This window comes from Pseudochaenichthys georgianus, chromosome 8 (assembly GCF_902827115.2).
Source record: "Pseudochaenichthys georgianus chromosome 8, fPseGeo1.2, whole genome shotgun sequence".
In the NCBI taxonomy this organism is placed as follows: domain Eukaryota; kingdom Metazoa; phylum Chordata; class Actinopteri; order Perciformes; family Channichthyidae; genus Pseudochaenichthys; species Pseudochaenichthys georgianus.
The window spans coordinates 12834089-12851713 of record NC_047510.2 but is presented as its reverse complement, the minus strand read 5'-3'; the positions used below and the strand labels follow the sequence as shown (position 1 = coordinate 12851713).

At 38.9% G+C, this 17625-nt stretch overlaps 3 protein-coding genes across 5 annotated transcripts; 2 read left to right on the top strand and 1 right to left on the bottom strand.

The window, feature by feature from the left end:
* On the top strand, positions 1 to 10073 carry snx8a (sorting nexin 8a). 2 transcript variants are annotated; one of them, XM_034088803.2, is made up of 14 exons: positions 1 to 220; positions 318 to 384; positions 1088 to 1215; positions 1933 to 2062; positions 2858 to 3048; positions 3371 to 3491; positions 4867 to 5003; positions 5156 to 5236; positions 5329 to 5489; positions 5673 to 5802; positions 5898 to 5966; positions 6480 to 6629; positions 8149 to 8298; positions 8692 to 10073. In XM_034088803.2, exons 2-14 carry the CDS (start codon positions 363 to 365, stop codon positions 8770 to 8772), a joined length of 1551 nt encoding a protein of 516 aa, XP_033944694.1. In that variant the 5' UTR covers positions 1 to 220; positions 318 to 362; the 3' UTR covers positions 8773 to 10073. The 2 variants fall into 2 exon arrangements, with proteins under 2 accessions (XP_033944694.1, XP_033944696.1); XM_034088805.2 differs by lacking the exon at positions 1088 to 1215 and having other exon boundaries at positions 2 to 220.
* Position 10074: 1 nt separating this feature from the next.
* Positions 10075 to 15049, bottom strand: nudt1 (nudix (nucleoside diphosphate linked moiety X)-type motif 1). 2 transcript variants are annotated; one of them, XM_034088807.1, is made up of 4 exons: positions 14917 to 15049; positions 14680 to 14840; positions 11883 to 12028; positions 10075 to 10407 (listed from the first exon to the last, which is right to left on the bottom strand). In XM_034088807.1, exons 2-4 carry the CDS (start codon positions 14829 to 14831, stop codon positions 10235 to 10237), a joined length of 471 nt encoding a protein of 156 aa, XP_033944698.1. In that variant the 5' UTR covers positions 14832 to 14840; positions 14917 to 15049; the 3' UTR covers positions 10075 to 10234. The 2 variants fall into 2 exon arrangements, with proteins under 2 accessions (XP_033944698.1, XP_033944697.1); XM_034088806.1 differs by having other exon boundaries at positions 14680 to 15049.
* Positions 15050 to 15455: 406 nt separating this feature from the next.
* On the top strand, positions 15456 to 17625 carry mrm2 (mitochondrial rRNA methyltransferase 2). Its single transcript, XM_034089576.2, has 2 exons — positions 15456 to 15768; positions 16374 to 17625. Exons 1-2 carry the CDS (start codon positions 15477 to 15479, stop codon positions 16802 to 16804), a joined length of 723 nt encoding a protein of 240 aa, XP_033945467.1. The 5' UTR covers positions 15456 to 15476; the 3' UTR covers positions 16805 to 17625.

Sequence of the window (17625 nt, the reverse complement as noted above, 5' to 3'; positions counted from 1 at the left end):
ATGAGGAAGATACAATTAAGGAAAGTTTACTTTCACAAGTGAAACATCAGATGTGTTAGTAAGACAATATTTCCAGGAATATTAGGTGACACATAGACTGCATTAAGAGAGCTACTGATTTGAGCTGCTTTGATATGAAAACAGCCTCCAGCGCGTCTTCACTCCTTTATAACCCTAATGTTTAGTTTACTGCAGAACATGATGTGCCCGTTAGCTGCCTGTGAGTTCAGTTTATATTGCTTCTCTCCACAGTTGGACTTTAACCAGAGCTCACTACATCTTTAAGAAATAAATTACTTGTTTTTTCTCTTCTGCAGGAAATCACATGGAGGTGCTCTTGCGCTCACATGACAGTCTGAACCATGGCAGGAGAGATCAATGAAGGTACAGAGCGAAAACTTCTTATACTCATTTTAACACAAGCTGACTTATCATTTTCGAACCACGTTGGTGTTTTGTTTGTTGTTGCATTGTTAAGCCGGCCAAACACAATGTTTCAGATGTTTTAGAAGGTTGACATTTCTGTTCGGTGGAGTCGCTATGTGAACAAACCATTGAGAACTTTTGGGTACATTAAGATCGAAATGAAGTTGCTCCATCTTTAACACTCTATGAGGGTTTTATCTTATTTTGGTATACCTTGTTGATACTCGATGCAGTAACTATGAATATTAAAGATTATCTCAGGTTTATGGACGTTATAATGTGTTTATTTTCCTGCCACGTGAAAAACAGTCGATTGTGCATTGTAGTAGGCTATACGTTAGCACTCAGATTTGTGTATATTGTATACTACTCACTTATTTAAAGCTAGGATAGGGTTACAGTTCATTTTTGACGGTGTCCGATTTAATTACCATACAATCATCAGAGAAAACTTTACAATATATGTTGGGATCATTAAATAGTCATATAATGCAAATAAATTCAAATAAAGTCCTATAAAATGTGGTAAGATCACCCTTATCTATTGAGTGCCACACATGCAAAAATAAAGTGTTATATTGAAGTGTTTTTACAAGGCATATGCTGCTGATTAAGTACTTTGGATGGTTGTGATGCTATGTAGGTGTTGTTCCTTTTTTAGGATCAGTTCCTGCCTATTACAGGGAAGTATATGAGGCCATCCGCTGTAGGACAGATGAGAGAGTGCATGTTGAAGTTTTTCAACGGTTGCTCCAAAGGACCGATATCTCCAAGCCGGTGTTAGGCCAGGTGAGGGGTTCACACTTAAATAATCAAGAAGTTGGAGCAAAGCCTTTAAAAAGTTGTTAAAAGCACTAACAACGCCACTGTAAACAACATAAGCAACAGTAAATAACATTTTCAAATAATGACTCTCTGCTTCTTGTCTTGGCATGTGCCAGCTTGCTATACCTCGTGTCTAACCATCCATCCATCCATCTATCCCACACTCTTTATATCCATGTATTGGCTCACAGAGACTGTCAGGGTGGTAAGGGACTGGAATATAAAAATATTGATATTTAAAAAAAAAAGTCTTAACTCTGTGTTATTCTAATAAAAACATTAACACTGGGGTATATAATATCCTTTTGCAAATACTGGTTTGTTTCTGATAAGATATTGTGAATGTATTAAAGCTAACAGATAATGTGGTTCAAAGTCTTATCAATAGGGGGTTGGTACAAGCTTGATGTATGCTAGCAGACTGATAAAGACATGAGCTTATAATTACAAACTATCACATGTTGTTCCTTCAATGCTGAAATATTACGTAATGCTTCAACACATGAGTGTGATGACATTGCTGGGAGTGTGTTATGTCTGTCATGTTTCAGTAGAATTTCCCTTTTCCTGACCATCAGCATATCATCGCATTTTTGTCTAGTGAGCACTTCTTGCGTAGAGGAATGCAGTTGAATTTGGATGTTGTACTGAGACGCGCCATATTGTCTTTGTCGTTCTCAGATTGCTGAGCAAGTTGACTCCACAGATGGATTCTTGAGCAAGTTGTGTCTCTATAAATTGCTCGCATTGATTGCGTTTGCTCAACAAGGGAAGCAACCAAGCCCCAAACTGTTGGAGAACTGCATTCAAGGTAGGTGACAGTGCCAATTATACTTTTGCTGAATGAGTAGCTTGATGTTCCCATTGTGTTTGTGATGACAACCTCAGCTATCCTGTAATATATTGCACATGAGCAGGGCAAATGTCACTCTTTTATTGGCTCATATAGACTCAAGGTTTCATTCCTAACACAAATTATTTATTTGTGACAGTTTACAACTGGGACATATCCACCATGTTTTTTCAATTCAACAGAAGTAAAGTTGGGAGTATTTTAAAAAAAAAAAAAAAAAAAAAGAGGAAATGATACCCCATATTGGATCATCCCATACTTTTCCTTTCTTTCACAAAAACAGAATTTACTCAACACAAGCAGTGTTTAAGTGTTGCATTCCTTCACTTGCCCCACAGTGGGAAGATGATAGGGGGGAGTTATATGGTTTTCATAGGGGTAGCCATTATTCTGGCCTGATTTAGATTCATTCCCAACCTTCTGTGATTATTTAAGGCTCTCTCTGTTATTTCAGGTGTGGCCAGTATGGCATCTAGCTGCATGCCACTTCCTCATCTGAGCAAGAACAAGTGTTCTGCATTCGTCTCAGTACTTTATATTCAATTCACAACCTTCATGGAATGCACAGAAAGGGTTGAATAACAGGCACAATACTGTTCTAGCTGAAGAAAAATACAGTGAGACACATCTATTGAATAGAGAAAAGTGGGTTTAACACCAGCCTTCCTCACAGTTAGGAAATACATTTTGTTTTAATTTGATTTATTCATGAAAACAATTGTGAAAAGTTGGTACTGGTTGTGTGCTTTACAGAGTTACCCAAACCTCAGCTCGGGGAGCCGCGGGAGCTGAAGGCTTTGAGGATGCAGCCGGCTCAGGAGGACGTTCTGACGATGTCCCAGACGCTGGACAAACTGCTGGGCAGAGACACAGTCCAGCTGGAGCTCATACCGGAGAAGAAGGGCTTGTTCCTCAAACATGTGGAGTACCAGGTCACCAGCCAGGCAAGGGACCCCATATACCCCTCTCCATGTAAATGATTGTCTCAGAATAACCTCAACAAGAAAAGCTGAACATGTGGTGCAGTATACTTCATGTTTGTCTTACTTATTTTCTTTTCACTTATCTTTTTCATTTCTAAGTCTTGTGTGGCTTACATCATTTACTCTGTGGGTTACTTTCACTGCAGGGGCTCTTTGTTGAGTTTGCAGTCGACATTAAGAAAAGTACAGATTTGTTTTCCATTGTTAGCCAACAGAAAACATAATCTTGCATGCTCCTGCCCATTATCTGATCATTTTCTTTCTCTGCTTTATCTTTTTTTAGCGTTTTAAGATTTCAGTATACCGGCGCTATAGTGATTTTGATGTCTTCCATGAGGTTTTGCTTCAGAGATTTGCCTACAGAGTGGTGCCGGCACTGCCACCTAAAAGGATGTTAAAGGGAGGTATGTAGCTGAACTCCACACTCACCATTGTATTTCTGTGATTCTACATTCCCTTCATCTATCCTTCTGAACCATTATTATTTAAAACATTGTTTGGGTTTATATGCCTTACTGAAAGGTCAGTTGTAAATACCCAGGTGCTTCTGGAAGCTGGGTGTTTTTTTCTCCTTGATTAAAAATGAATGTTACATTTGAATACAAACTGATCCTGCAGGCCCTTTTATTTCAAACACAGGCATTGCCATTCATCAAAGTTATTGCCTGGAAGAAACTAGTGATGCGATTAATGAGCCTGTTTCAGTTCACAGTACCTCATAAAGGATAGTCATATCAACACACTGATGAATATATGCTGCACACTTAATTAGACAATGTCTCAATGAGAGATCTTTATCAATTATAGAACATGCAATAGAGATGCCACACGTGGATCCGACTTAAAGCAGATTTTTTCTCAAAGGGTAAAAGTGTATTGGTCAGTAAAGATTGTAAAATTATTTCTATTTGTTAGGAATTAGGAATTGTATTTCAGATTGTGAATAAACTAAATGTACATGCAGAAAGAGAGCTGAATCAACACTGATGGATAGGTTTAAAACATCTTAAAAATAGATGCAGCAGAATAAAACACAGTGGTTCGATAACAGATATATATATATATATATATATTATTTTATACATTATTTGTCCTTGTCCAAACCCGGTGCTTACATTACTAACAATGCAACTTGTCCACCAATAGGTCGACTGAGGATTTGTGTGTCTTATGTTGGTAGCAGCTAATGTAGCCTGAAGCTGCTAGCCTCAGAGCTACAGAGGTCACATGTTTCTTATTCCACAGCCCCAGATTACTTTCATTTTCAAACTCGTAAGGCAATACATGGATTTTGAGCAGCTCCCTTTGGAGCCACAAAGGCTGTGTAAACCTTTGTTTCTCCAACCCAACTGACTTTAAACATGGAAGTCACTAGGGCTCTCACCTCTTAGTTAAAAAGGCTAATTTGTTGTTTTTTCTCACTTGATTAAGATTTCATTAGTTGCTTATTTTTCTTTTAGTTTTCATGCTGAATGATTTATCTTGAGAAAGTTATAAGCACATTTCTGGTAAACACAAGATTTAAAGTGGTGCCTTTTTGTATGCTTTTGTTTGGTGGAGAAAAGCACCGATCTGTCAATTAAATAAACAAATCGATTGGTCGGCAGAAGCGCATGAATGTTAGTCCACTAGGAAATGTTTTAGAAGAGGAAAACCTTAGATGTTACATTAGTTTATCATGCTCATGGTCTTTACTCTTTATATTTAATTGCCCCAACTTTTACACCTCTAACGCTCCTGGTGTGCTCTCGTGCTGTTTTCTCTGCTCTCGGTCCACAGTCCTGACCTCCGTCTCTGAGAGGGAGTTCATTGAATGCAGGAGACGTGCTCTTGGAAGATTCATTAACTTGGTGGCTCGGCATCCCTTCTTCTCAGAGGACGAGCTTGTCAAGACCTTCCTCACCTTCAGTGGCTCTGTATGTGGTATTTCTGAAACTAGCTGCCTCGGCTGTGACACCGTCTGTTGCACAACAAGCATTATCTTGAAGATGATTGTGTAAAATGCATCCTGTTCCATGAACCAGTGACCTTTTCCACTCACACACTCCTCACCCATCTTCCCACACAGGATGTTCAGAGTAAGCTGCGTGACGCTTACAAAAAAACTGGTGATGAGTTCATGACCAACAGAATTGCAACCTTGGCCAAGGTTTGTCACATGTACCACGCAGACATCCTGACATACGTTTCTCAATACATCATGCATCATTTTATTTAATTTTGTTGCATCTGTTTTTGTAGGAATATCTCCCCGCTGATATTCAGGCCCAGTTCTCAACAAGCCGAGAGCTGATTCGTAATATTCACAACAGCTTCCAGAAGCTGCGGGACAGAGCTGAGAAAATGGCCGAGCGCTCTAAGGAGAATGCAACTGATCTTCTCATGTTTGGCAGAGAGCTCAGGTATTTCATTAAAATGGGTAAAAGTATGTCCAGAGGTTTTGGATTGTGAAAACAAATGTTAATAAGAACCCAAATCCTCTGTGTTGTTGTGCCACTTCATGGTTGTTAGTTTGAAATGAGTTTGGCAGCTAAGACACCACAATGCTACATCCTTGCCCGGTAATAATTTGTATTTTTTGACAGTACGCTGGGCTCCGATGGCTCGTCTCTTCCCTCCTTGGCCTCTTCACGAAGCACCTGGGGGACTCTGCGTCAGTCTCTGAAGAGTCTGTCGGTGGAGTTCGCTGTGCTGTCTGACAAAGCTGCTCAGCAGGTACAGCCCTCAGTCCTTCATCTGGAGCACCTGCTCTGCTCAGCATGTCCAAAACTGGCACTGGGTAAAAACAATTGTTTTGCTTCTGTCCTCAGGGCAGACGGGAAGAGGATGATGTTGTGGAAAAACTAAATATTTTCTTGGATTTGCTGCAATCGTACAGAGTGAGTCAGGTTTATGTTTCTGCTCATTTAAATTGAGTCCACCTCCAGGGACAGGTGATTTTTGCTTTTATGTTCGCAGTTTTCACATCCAATGATGCTTACTTTAAAAAACAACTACAAAATAGTTTGTATCCACCAGGGCGATACAAACAATCTCCTGTTTACTGGTAGAAAGACACAATGTAGAGCTGTATTATTCGTAAATCTATGTTCCAGTGCCAAACTGAATTCAGGATATTATGTAATCATTCATTTTAATAACGATGCACCAAGACCCAACCAGTCACTTGAAAACATAGTTCTTGTAGTGGGTGGTTTGCAAAGATCAAACAAGGTGGGTAGATAAAGTGGCATTTTCTATAGCCTCGATTAAATCCATTAACTGTAATATGTATGCTAATTTCACAGTTTCTATTTTTTACTTGTGTTATGTATCACTGTTGTATATTATATTTCCCTGATATGTTGAGGCAAATAAGAAGAGTTTTATGTCACTGTGTGTTCCCCCTTTAGGATCTCTGTGAGCGACATGAGAAAGGCGTGCTCCACGAGCACCAGAGAGCTCTGCACAAGTACGGTATGATGAAGAGGCAGATGATGAGTGCCTCGGTGCAGCCCAAAGAGCAGGCGTCTGTGGAGCAGCTGGAGTCACGGATCGTTCAGGTGATCAACCTCTTTATGTTTCTCTGTGTTCACACTTTGGGACTAACAGGATGCCTCCTGATTGATAGCGTACGGTTTTACTTCAGTACTTATAAATAAAATGCTAAATTAGCCTGATCTATAACTTATACACTCCTCCCAAATGTCCTTATCTTCCGTTCCACTGGATACTCCCATACGTGCATAATAAATAAACAACCATGGGTATTCAAAAGTACACTTTTTTTTTATGGCCGCTTGAAATAAAATGTTGGTATAGTACAGAACAGTTTTGGTAAATTATCATAAAAAATAATAGATGTTATCAATCATTTTTACATTTTAAAAAGCAACCTTATTGCAATTAAAATCCTAATTTCCATGTGTACGTATTTTAAAGATTGATTTAAGACATTTGAATACCACCTTATTTGTAGTTCAATTCCGTTTAAGACTTTTTTGGGATCTGTGGGACCCTGACAAGTGAGATTAAATAGAAGGACTTTTATGTACAGTTTTTTACCCAAAAATGCTTACACTATTTCATTTTCAAGTTATAAGGAATTCAATCTAAAACAAAATCTTTTTTTATTGGAGGTTCAGATGTAGGCCTATGCATCTAATAATAGCTGCCATAAACTTAAACTAAAGTTTAAGCGTCTTTGAGGACTGGGAAAAGTGTTTTATGTATTATTATTATAAACTGATTTAGACCTAAGCAGTAACTATCTAACTACTGAGTTTAGGAAACGTGCACATTATTGTAGAATTGGGCCCGGTTTCCAACCGTTTGAGAAAACTCCCTTTACATCCACTAAGATTGGCTGCGCTACGTTATTCCAAAAAGGTGGGTCCTCTGACCTCTACACATCTTGAAAGAAGCCTTGCTAGCATCTCCTGAGACAGTACTTATGCACAGAGGTTAGCTGACTGGTAATGTCAACATGCTCACACTGAAAACGCTAACATGCTGATGTCTTTAATGTTTACAATGTTCACGATCTTAGTTTAGCATTTTAGCATGCTAACATTTGCTAATTAAAACTAGACCACTGAGGCTAATGGGAATGTCATGGGTTTTCAGGTAGGCTATTCATGTTTTACTTTGAGGTTAGTCCAACTAAAACTAGCATGGCTAAAAACCGATATTAGTAACAGTAAAATAATAGCCTATGCTAAGATGAATGCATGCCAGCTTGCTTGTAATTCTACATGTCTGATAAGTCCTGTGACTGTGACCATTTCACTCCTTTGCATTATGCTGTAACTTCTTTGAGACTCCTTCATCAGACGGACACCAGTGTCGGTGTCAGTTACAGTGACTGAGCTGGTGATGAACAGGGTGAGGCAATAGGTCAATTGTAAATCAAATAAAGAGCCAATTTAAATGTAATGGGATGATTTATGATCTCATCTCTGATGTCAATGGAGTGAAACGTCCCCACAGAAAACTCTATTCTCTCCTCTTTTCCTACTGATTATTATCATAATTTGAGAAGTGGTGACTTCCCAATTACTCTTTTTATTATTCTGTTAATAGCAAGAAAACGCCATCCAGACCATGGAGCTGCGTAACTACTTCTCCCTGTTCTGCCTTCATCAAGAGACGCAGCTTATCTTCATCTACCTTCCCATCACTTCTCACATTCTGGGGGCTTTCGTTAACTCCCAGGTCCAAGGACACAGAGAGGTGAGGCTGCTTGTCTGGAAAACATTTTTCTACAGACGCTTCGGCAGGGTTATATCAGTTTTTAAATTGGCTTTCAAAATCCAATGAAATAACTAATGTTGATGGATGGTATCCGTGGAAGGATACTCTTCATGTAGTATTTTAGTTGGCTTGAGTTTCACAGGAAGTTAATCCCATATTCTTTTGTCTGACTTTAAACTCAAATAAAGCAGTTTGGATTTATATCTGACGCCTCAAATTCCTTTGAGAAGGTTAAAGATATTTTTTACTTAATATACTAAAATGATTTCCTCCAAACCCCATAGCAACATTTGATTGTTTATTTTTATTAGGAAGATTAGCTTCATCGAACTGTGAAGAGTGAAGAGAATTTACTTTTTGCTTTCTTTCCAGATGGGAGCGGTGTGGAATGAACTCCAGCCAAAGCTCGGCTGTCTCTTTGGGGGTAATAACGGATCGAAGCCCCCCATCTGAAACCTGAACGCACGAGAGAAACTCTGCCGCTGAAGAGGATCCCAAACTGGAAAATAACTCGCTGTGTGCTCAAGAAAGTCTCTTATAACTCAATATACATTCCATTTAATACGAGTATTTCATTATGTAAATGAGTTCTCAGCTTATTTTGGGATTTGATCATCCACCATGTTACTGGAAAATACAGTGGGCCCATACATCTGTCATGTTATGCTTTGCTTGATGAGGAGATAATGTAGGAAGGAAAATCCTTAAAGTGATTTTACAAGGGACCAGTCAGCATTTAGGAAGTGAGGGATGACATTATATTCATGCTTAACTCGTTTCCTTAAGCACCTGTTTATACCTTAACCTTTGAAGAAGTTCTATACACTAAAGAAGAGAACATGAGATGGACATACAAGTTTGACTTTATTAAAGAATGGGATTATTGTAGATCTCCAGTCATGAAGGCTTTACATACTAAAAATCGTCAGACCAATGTATTTTTGATACAGATTTGAGTTCTCAAGGACGTGGAGCAGCCTACTTTATATTTGTTATGGACAAGTGTGCTGATTCTCTTACTTTACAACTGTTTACTTTTATGTGGAGCAACAGATTTTCTATCTCTCCCCATTTAATTTCATAAGCTATTTTGAACAACCTACACTCAAAATGTATAATACTACAAAGGGCAGAGACTTAAAGTTTATTGATTAAAAAATTAGAAGTTTAAGCACTCGTGGCCGAATGTCAATAATAATGCTATAAGCTATTGATTTACTACCAAAGAGAAATGATATAAATTCAAGTTGCGGTGCAATAGAAACTGTAACAATTCATATTTTCACATTAAATAATTGCCACTGGAATTGTTTTGACCATACTACTTGGATATGGAGGATATTTTTTCACAATTCTATTAGAAATCCTAACTTAAAAGTGTGTTACTATGTGTATAAGGGCAAACAGTCATATTAGGCTCTCTACTTTTCAGATATTTGTCATGAAACCCGTAATGCACATTAATATCTGTACACAACATTATGTATTATTCTAATGGGGGGAAATCGAAGGGACACTTATATGGGCTCACGTTACCTCAAACTTTTATTTTATGATTAACTATAAAACCGTATGAAACACATTTGTTTTGTCAGGAAAGAAGAATCAGGTTTACTAACTTGCACAGAATATGAAATCCAATCGAATTATACCTGTAGATATTGTAAATACTTTATGAAACAAAGCCTTGCTAAATTGTGTTGAATCACTTATCCTGAAAATAAAATAACAGAATGAATATTTCTGTCAATATACTTCTGCTTTGATTGTTTTTTATTTATCATTGAAAAAATAAATCAGTAACATTTTACATGTGCGAGGTTTAGTGCTCAGAGTCTTGCTGTTTCAAAGAAGACATTTGGAAGCCCGATTCTTGTTGTCGCAGTCATACATGTCCTCAGAAACACAGGATGTCTCACAGTTCCTCCACTTCCTCCAGTTTCTGGCTGAGGATCACATCATGACCCTGAAACTTAAAGTATCCGACAAATTTCTTCTTCTGGAACATCAGTGGGAACCACAGGATGTCATCAGCCCACATTTCACTGAAGGGAATCTGGTCACTGTCAAACCACTGAGGCCGCATTTCTAAAAACAAAAAAGGAAAAATAATTAGCACACCTTTACTCGAAGCCAACATGTAAATCATCTACCTTGAGCTGTTAGAGGGGGGGTCTGAATAAATGACAAACGCTTATCGCTATTATTTTTTAGCCACTTTCAAACTTTTTAAAGGCTGGCTGGAAATAATACTCACATATCTATAGGTTTATTTTTAGCTCAACGCAAATGTAGCAAAAATATAGGGAGGAATCCATGTCTTCATTGTTTGGATAAACAAATCAAAGTTGGAATCGTATTAAGTACATTTTAGTGAAAAAGCGGCTTGTTGCTTTTCCCTGCTGAGTTGCAGTAAAAGGATAGTAACACGCTAGAAATGTTGCAGTTAATGAGCACTGTGGATTTGGTCCTTTTGACAAATAACTTTTAAATTGTACAAAAATACGTAAAACAATGTGAACATACCCTTTCAGTGTCATTGCCAACAATTATACAGTATATATGGATACATAGTTATGTCTGTTAAGAAGGGGATAAACAAACCACCAGATTTAAAAGTGTGGACATTTCTAAAATCCATATTTTTCGTGTTACTTTTAAAACAAGACAGAACTTTTCCCAACTTAAAAAACACGTGTCTTTGTTTCTCCTTGAACTATAATATGTAGGTCACTTTTTCTATCCGCCCTCTGGATGAAATCCTTTCTTTAACATTACCACTTTTGAAGAGGTTTCCTTCTACGTCACCTGTTGCTTCCTACCTGAATATATCAATTCAGTCACCAGCTCCAGTCTTTTCACTAACTTCAGCACATTTAATTGAAGTTGTTTCCTCCCTTTATCTCTGCGCCCCTTGGCTGTATGACTCTTCTTGACCTCCAGACTCTATTTATTTGACTCATCACCGTGTCTGTACTCTTCACCCAATCGACCTTGACTAAACTCTCAGGAAATAAAGATCACTGCAGGTCTCTGCATTCCTTCTGTACAGGGCCTCTTGTTTCCTTCATTCAGTTGTTTCTAACTTCACCACTGATATTCCTGCCCTTAACTAGTGTGCTGTCCCTGCTCAAAGTCATGTCTGTGAAGAAGTTCCCAGAACACGGTTTGAATCAATTTACTTAGAAGGATCATTTTGGTCTATGTGGTTTAAAAAGTTGAACTGAAAACTGTTTCTCAGTTGGCTTTTAGATCTAAACTTGACCTACGAAGACTGGCGGTGAGATAACAAAAAAGGAAGTCAACATTAAAAGGAACCAAAAGTGATTTTTGTTGTTGCAGGAATACAGTTTTTTTAAACATGAGTTATTTGGAATAATGTGCAACAACAATGTGGAGTTCCTCTTCAACTCAAGTGCATGATCGGTTATGAAGGTAAAAAGTGGCACCTCTGTTCCCTTACAGCATAGCGCTGATTTCTAACTCGTTATCCTATCATAATTTGCATGCATCTTTTTTTTTGGAAACTGTGTCATTCCGCATTGTTGTAGTGGAAGTCATACCTTCTGACTCTGTTGGCTCTCCATTATAACTGTCAGCTCTGAAAACATGGACATCCATCAGCTCCGTTTCTCCAACAAATTCAAACTTGAGGTTTCCGACCTTCTCGAGAGCATCCACCGTGAGACCACTTTCTTCTTGCAGCTCTCTAAAAAGAAAACATCCAATGAATATTTTATGAAGTGTTTTTTAAAAATAAGCTCACAGTACACTTCACACAAACAGAAAGGGTCTATTTGTATGTGGCTCACACAAATAGACAGCATTTCGTTTTTAGAGTCAACTAAATTGGCTGACCTTTGAGTTTGAAAGATCATTTTGGCCTGAATTCAAATCTCATTCACTCAATATCTTTTTTGAGTAACTTTACATATTTATGGCATGATATTTTGTTGTATATGTATGTTTCTTGGACAATTATTTTACATTTTAATTATATTTCCAAACACTAACGTCAAGCCTGCTTATTGTTAACGCTTAAAATGTAAGTTTCATAGTAAATAAGAACTATGATTGTCACTTGCTTCTGTTGAAAGGCATTACCAACATAGCCTTAAGATATTTCTTATTTATGTAGCCTTTCTATATAATCTTTACACAAAGCAGGTCTCTTTTTCATTTAAAGAGAACACATGGGCCTGATTGCCTTCCTTCCTTTGGAACACACACACACACACACACACACACACACACACACACACACACACACACACACACACACACACACACACACACACACACACACACACACACACACACACACACACACACACACACACACACACACACACACACACACACACACACACACACACACACACACACACACACACACACACACACACACACACACACACACACACACACACACACACACACACACACACACACACACACACACACACACACACACACACACACACACACACACACACACACACACACACACACACACACACACACACACACCTTTTCTCAGGCTGTGAGTGTGTGGCGAACAGCCTGGCTGTGAGTGTATGTGTGTGCTCAGGCTGAGTTCCGTTATGTCTCGCTGTCTCGCAGATCCCACGCAGCAACCAGGAAACGACACCAGTATTACGGCTCACACTGTCTGCTCATCGAGCCTCAAAGGGGCGGAGCAGCGAGCCCCGCAACGTTCCGCCAACACGGCACCCAGACCCCACGCAGCATTCTCATCTGTTTGTAATTACTGGTGTCATTTTCTGGTTGCTAACAAACGCCATTGTAACACATAATCACTGATGTTCCGCTGTAACGGTGGTGGACTCATCGGAACAGAGTGGGCGAGCTGACCAATCAGAGCACACTGGGCTCACAGGGAGGGGGGCAGGAGCTCCAAGGTGTGTAGGACAGAGAGTGAATATACATACTATACAGAGATGCTGTATGAGAAATCAATGTGACTTTGGAACATTGGACAATGTAAATATATTCTAGTAGACCTCAACAATGGAATTATGATCAGACACACACACACACACACACACACACACACACACACACACACACACACACACACACACACACACACACACACACACACACACACACACACACACACACACACACACACACACACACACACACACAGAGACACACACACACACACACACACACACACACACACACACACACACACACACACACACACACACACACACACACACACACACACACACACAAATGCTGTTACAATAAAACACTTGTGTTGTTTGATTTAAATGGGAAAAACACTGTCATATCTTGCGTTATGTTCAGTGGTAGACTATAACTTAGTACATTGACTTTTATGTAATGTAAGGAGAATTTTTAGGTACTTGAACTTTACTTGATAATTAAATATGCTTAAGATATACTTACACTACAACCTTGAGGTTAATTTTGTACAAATGTAGTGTACATACTACACTACATTTATTAAATACTTATGATACTTTGAAGATTCAGATATTATAATAATAATAGATTAACAAACAATGTATTGAGTATTATTACAGGTTAAGATACACTTATATTGATCTATATATATATATATATATATATAAATATACATATATATTGAAAATATAAAATTAAAATGAGTACTTTTACCGTCTTACTTTTTAATTCTAATTGTGTTGCGTGTTTACTTGAAAGACAGTATTTCTACACTTGTAGCACTACTTTTACAGAAGTAAAACCTCTCTTTACAATAATGCAAGTTAAAGGTGTTATGATTGATCAGTGAAATTAATTCAATATAATTAAACTGTTCATTTCCTTTAACAAACCCTATAAGAAAACTTAAAGGTGGGGTAGGTAATTCACTTCACACTTTTTGTTATATTCCATCCCGATAACAATTAATACATTAAATGCTTTGACAATAAATACATTAAAAAAAGTAGTACTGTAAAAAGCACGACCAATCATTTTAGCCGGCTCGGCTAAAATAACTGGATGGCCTACCTGCCTGTCAGCCTTCCATCTCGTGCACAAATTTATCTCGTGCCCTCATTGGTCAGTGCGCGTTCGTGTGTGTTTTTCGGCTGCGTAGCTAGTTTCAAATTCTAGCGCACTTCAGCTGGTTTCTCCATTCTTACCTACCCTACCTTTAACTGAAATATACTGAAACAGCTTTGTTTTTTTGAAAGATTTTACTTCAAGAGAATATAGCATTTTCTATCATTAGCTTTTTTCATTCAAGCTTTTTCAAAACTACCTTTGTGGTGTTGACATTGGTGAACAGCTTTGTGTAGAAGGTTGGCAACATAACATCAATTGGCGCGATAAATGTACCTCCTTGCACCCTCTTCAATAGTTTCTCCAGGTTGAACCTTTCCCCCAAAACCGTTCCACTTCCCGGCCCCAAACCCCCTCTTCTTCATGCCGAGCAGCACCCTGCCCGGCTGCACCACCAGAACCAGGGTCAGCAGCTTGGAGCTCAACATCTCCCCTGTCTGAGGAGGAAGTGAAACACAACGTGAACCTGCCTGAGGCAAAACTCGCTGTGTGAGCTCAGCCTAACTTCCTCACCTGCTCAATGTCTGCTCTGTAAACCCAAAAAGTCAGGAGAAAAAATAAGATCCTGTATCAAATCAGGACTAATGACTCCCTACACATGTGGTCAGATGACGCAGATGTGTAAAAGCACGGATTGGTCTAATCAACATCAGCCATGTGTTACATTAAAATATGATCGACTAGAAACGTGTGCCAATGTGTGTTATGCTGCTAACTTAAACTCACTTTTCAAATATAGAATATGAATTACACAAGGTGTCAATATAATGTTATGTTACTTATGTTGAAAATCAAATCTGATTCCCTTTGGTATTTTTCACAACAGTCCCTTAATAGAAAGTGAATTTATTACAGTATTGATTTGTTTAAGAGGAGATACATTTTACATTTTTTTACATATTGTGACATTTCGCTGAAATAAACCAAACCACCCAAGTAGGAACTATTATTGTGAGTGTTTTGCAACGGGGGACATATAAGTATGACGCACAGTGTTTGTATTTGACCAATGGCGTGCTGTATTTCCACGCATGCGCAGTTTACCATACGCTTTGACCCTCCACAGTCAAAACATGTGGAGTTTCTCCTTCCAGAGGAGATTCCTTCACTCCTCTTTATGTTTAATGAAGAAGTTAAAGAAGAGTAAAACTGCCGCCGAGCAGCGCTGGTTGCAGCGGCAGCTCAAAGACCCGTATGTCAAAGCTTCTCACAAACAAAACTTCCGGTGCAGAAGTGCCTTCAAGCTGCTGGAGATAGATGACAAGTTCAGACTGTTAGAGCCTGGATTTAGTGTGGTGGACTGCGGAGCTGCCCCTGGAGCCTGGAGCCAGGTGGCCGTGCATAGGGTCAACTCAGCCGGGACAGGTGAGAGGGGAGACACAGGTGGACAAAATAACAGGGATGCAAAACTATAGCAGTATGTAAAGCACACTCTTCAGGTTTTATTAAGGCTATGTCAAAGAGAATGATTCAACTCTTCATTATGCTGTAGACTAGTGTGTTCCCAGTTCATTTAAAATGCTGTAGATCTTGGGACACCCTGCTTTTAATTATCCTTGACAAAGGTGTGTTAGAGAAGTTGTTGTACATGATTTTTAATTGGTGAATGAGCTTTTGTTTTTGAATCCATTACTGTAAAATTAAAGTCTTTTGGTTTTTCCATACGACTGCAATAATCTGGGTACAGGAATTAATATAACTGGAGACATTTTGGCATGTTTTTTTATATATTCAAGTTTATTGTCCAAGATAAAACCCCAAAGATATTCAATTTCATACGATATAAAAAATAGAAAATCTACATTTTATTTTTACATTTTTGCTTGAAATAATACTATTATAAATTACAATTAATCGACTTAACATTGCAGCTTACCATCAAATATGATGGAAGTAACCCATTAAAACATTCACGTTCCACATAAATATCTTTGTGTTAATTACAGATGTAATGTTTTCTTGCATACTAGATCCAGCGGCACCACCTGGTACAGTAGTTGGCATTGATCTGCTGCACATACCACCTTTGGATGGCGCCCACTTCCTGTCCTGTCATGATGTCACCATCCCCCCCACCCACGCTAAGCTGCTGGAGCTGCTCCCAGGCGGTCAGGCTCATGTCATCCTGAGCGACATGGCGCCCAACGCCAGCGGTTTCCGGGAGATGGACCATGTGAAACTCATCACAATGTGTTTTACTTTACTAGACCTGGCAGAGAAGATTTTACTGCCGGGGGGCTCTCTGCTTTGTAAATACTCGGACGGCATCCTCGCTCATGAACTCCAGGAGAAACTCTCGAGAGTATTTAACAGTGTTCAGACTTTAAAGCCGAACGCCAGCAGGAAGGATTCAGCTGAGAGATATTTCCTCGCTAGAATTTACAAAAAGCCAGAAAAATGATCCTAGTTGTCTTGTAGTCTTCTGTGTGTCTTAAAATGATGTTTTCTGGAGATTCACAGCCTGTGTTGTTTTGACGAGTGAACATGAAGAATATACTTTGATCATAAGGTGGCACTGTTGAGGCATCAGTGAGGCTCACAGCTGCAGGCACAGACACAATACTGCTGCTACTGATCTTTATCCATGCAAACTTGTAGCAGAAGGGAATCAGTAATATGGAAACCTATGCAAGAAACATCAATGTGATCTTCCTCCAGAGCCCAATGCTGTGTTTTTCTCTGAAGTTATTGTTTGCCCCACAGTGTTTGTTCTACACAGTCGGTTTGGTATTTGCTTTGTTACAGAAAGCCATTTACCAGTGCTTCGACTTATGCTAATAATCTGCACTGCCAGTCATGTAGAAACATGTAATCATTCTCTCATTGAGAGCTTATGATGGGACAACCTAATACAGAGTCACATACAGCATGACTAATGGGAAGTGGGATGAGACTGAAGCTTGGCAGGCCGAGTGTTGTCGAGCTCTGCTGTCTGATCGTGCAGAGATGTACGTTTCCTGTGAAAGTTATTACAGCCCAGTTGACAGATTTTCTTTTAAGAATCTTCTGTAAATCACTGTGTTGGACACTTTTGAAAGTACCATTTCTTTTTTTTGTGTGTCTTCGCTGTTGAACACCGCTTTGATTCTGGTCTGACAAGAGTTCAGAACAACTGGCACTGAAATGATGTTTCTATCATAGCGGCAGTTTAAAAGACAACTCCTATTTAATGTATCAGTGATTCACAGTACCTTGGAAATAAAAAAATGTTCTACAATTTCA

Coding starts and splice junctions, on each gene's coding strand:
- snx8a (XM_034088803.2), top strand. CDS start 363: ATGGCAGGAGAGATCAATGAAG. Junction 3,049..3,370: donor AGTACCAGGTCACCAGCCAG/GCAAGGGACCCC, acceptor ATCTTTTTTTAG/CGTTTTAAGATTTCAGTATA. Junction 6,630..8,148: donor TGGAGTCACGGATCGTTCAG/GTGATCAACCTC, acceptor TTCTGTTAATAG/CAAGAAAACGCCATCCAGAC.
- nudt1 (XM_034088806.1), bottom strand. CDS start 14,831: ATGTTGAGCTCCAAGCTGCTGACCCTGGTTCTGGTGGTGCAGCCGGGC. Junction 12,029..14,679: donor ATTGAAGAGGGTGCAAGGAG/GTACATTTATCG, acceptor TTTTCTTTTTAG/AGAGCTGCAAGAAGAAAGTG. Junction 10,408..11,882: donor AGAGCCAACAGAGTCAGAAG/GTATGACTTCCA, acceptor TTTTGTTTTTAG/AAATGCGGCCTCAGTGGTTT.
- mrm2 (XM_034089576.2), top strand. CDS start 15,477: ATGTGGAGTTTCTCCTTCCAGAGGAGATTCCTTCACTCCTCTTTATGT. Junction 15,769..16,373: donor GGTCAACTCAGCCGGGACAG/GTGAGAGGGGAG, acceptor CTTGCATACTAG/ATCCAGCGGCACCACCTGGT.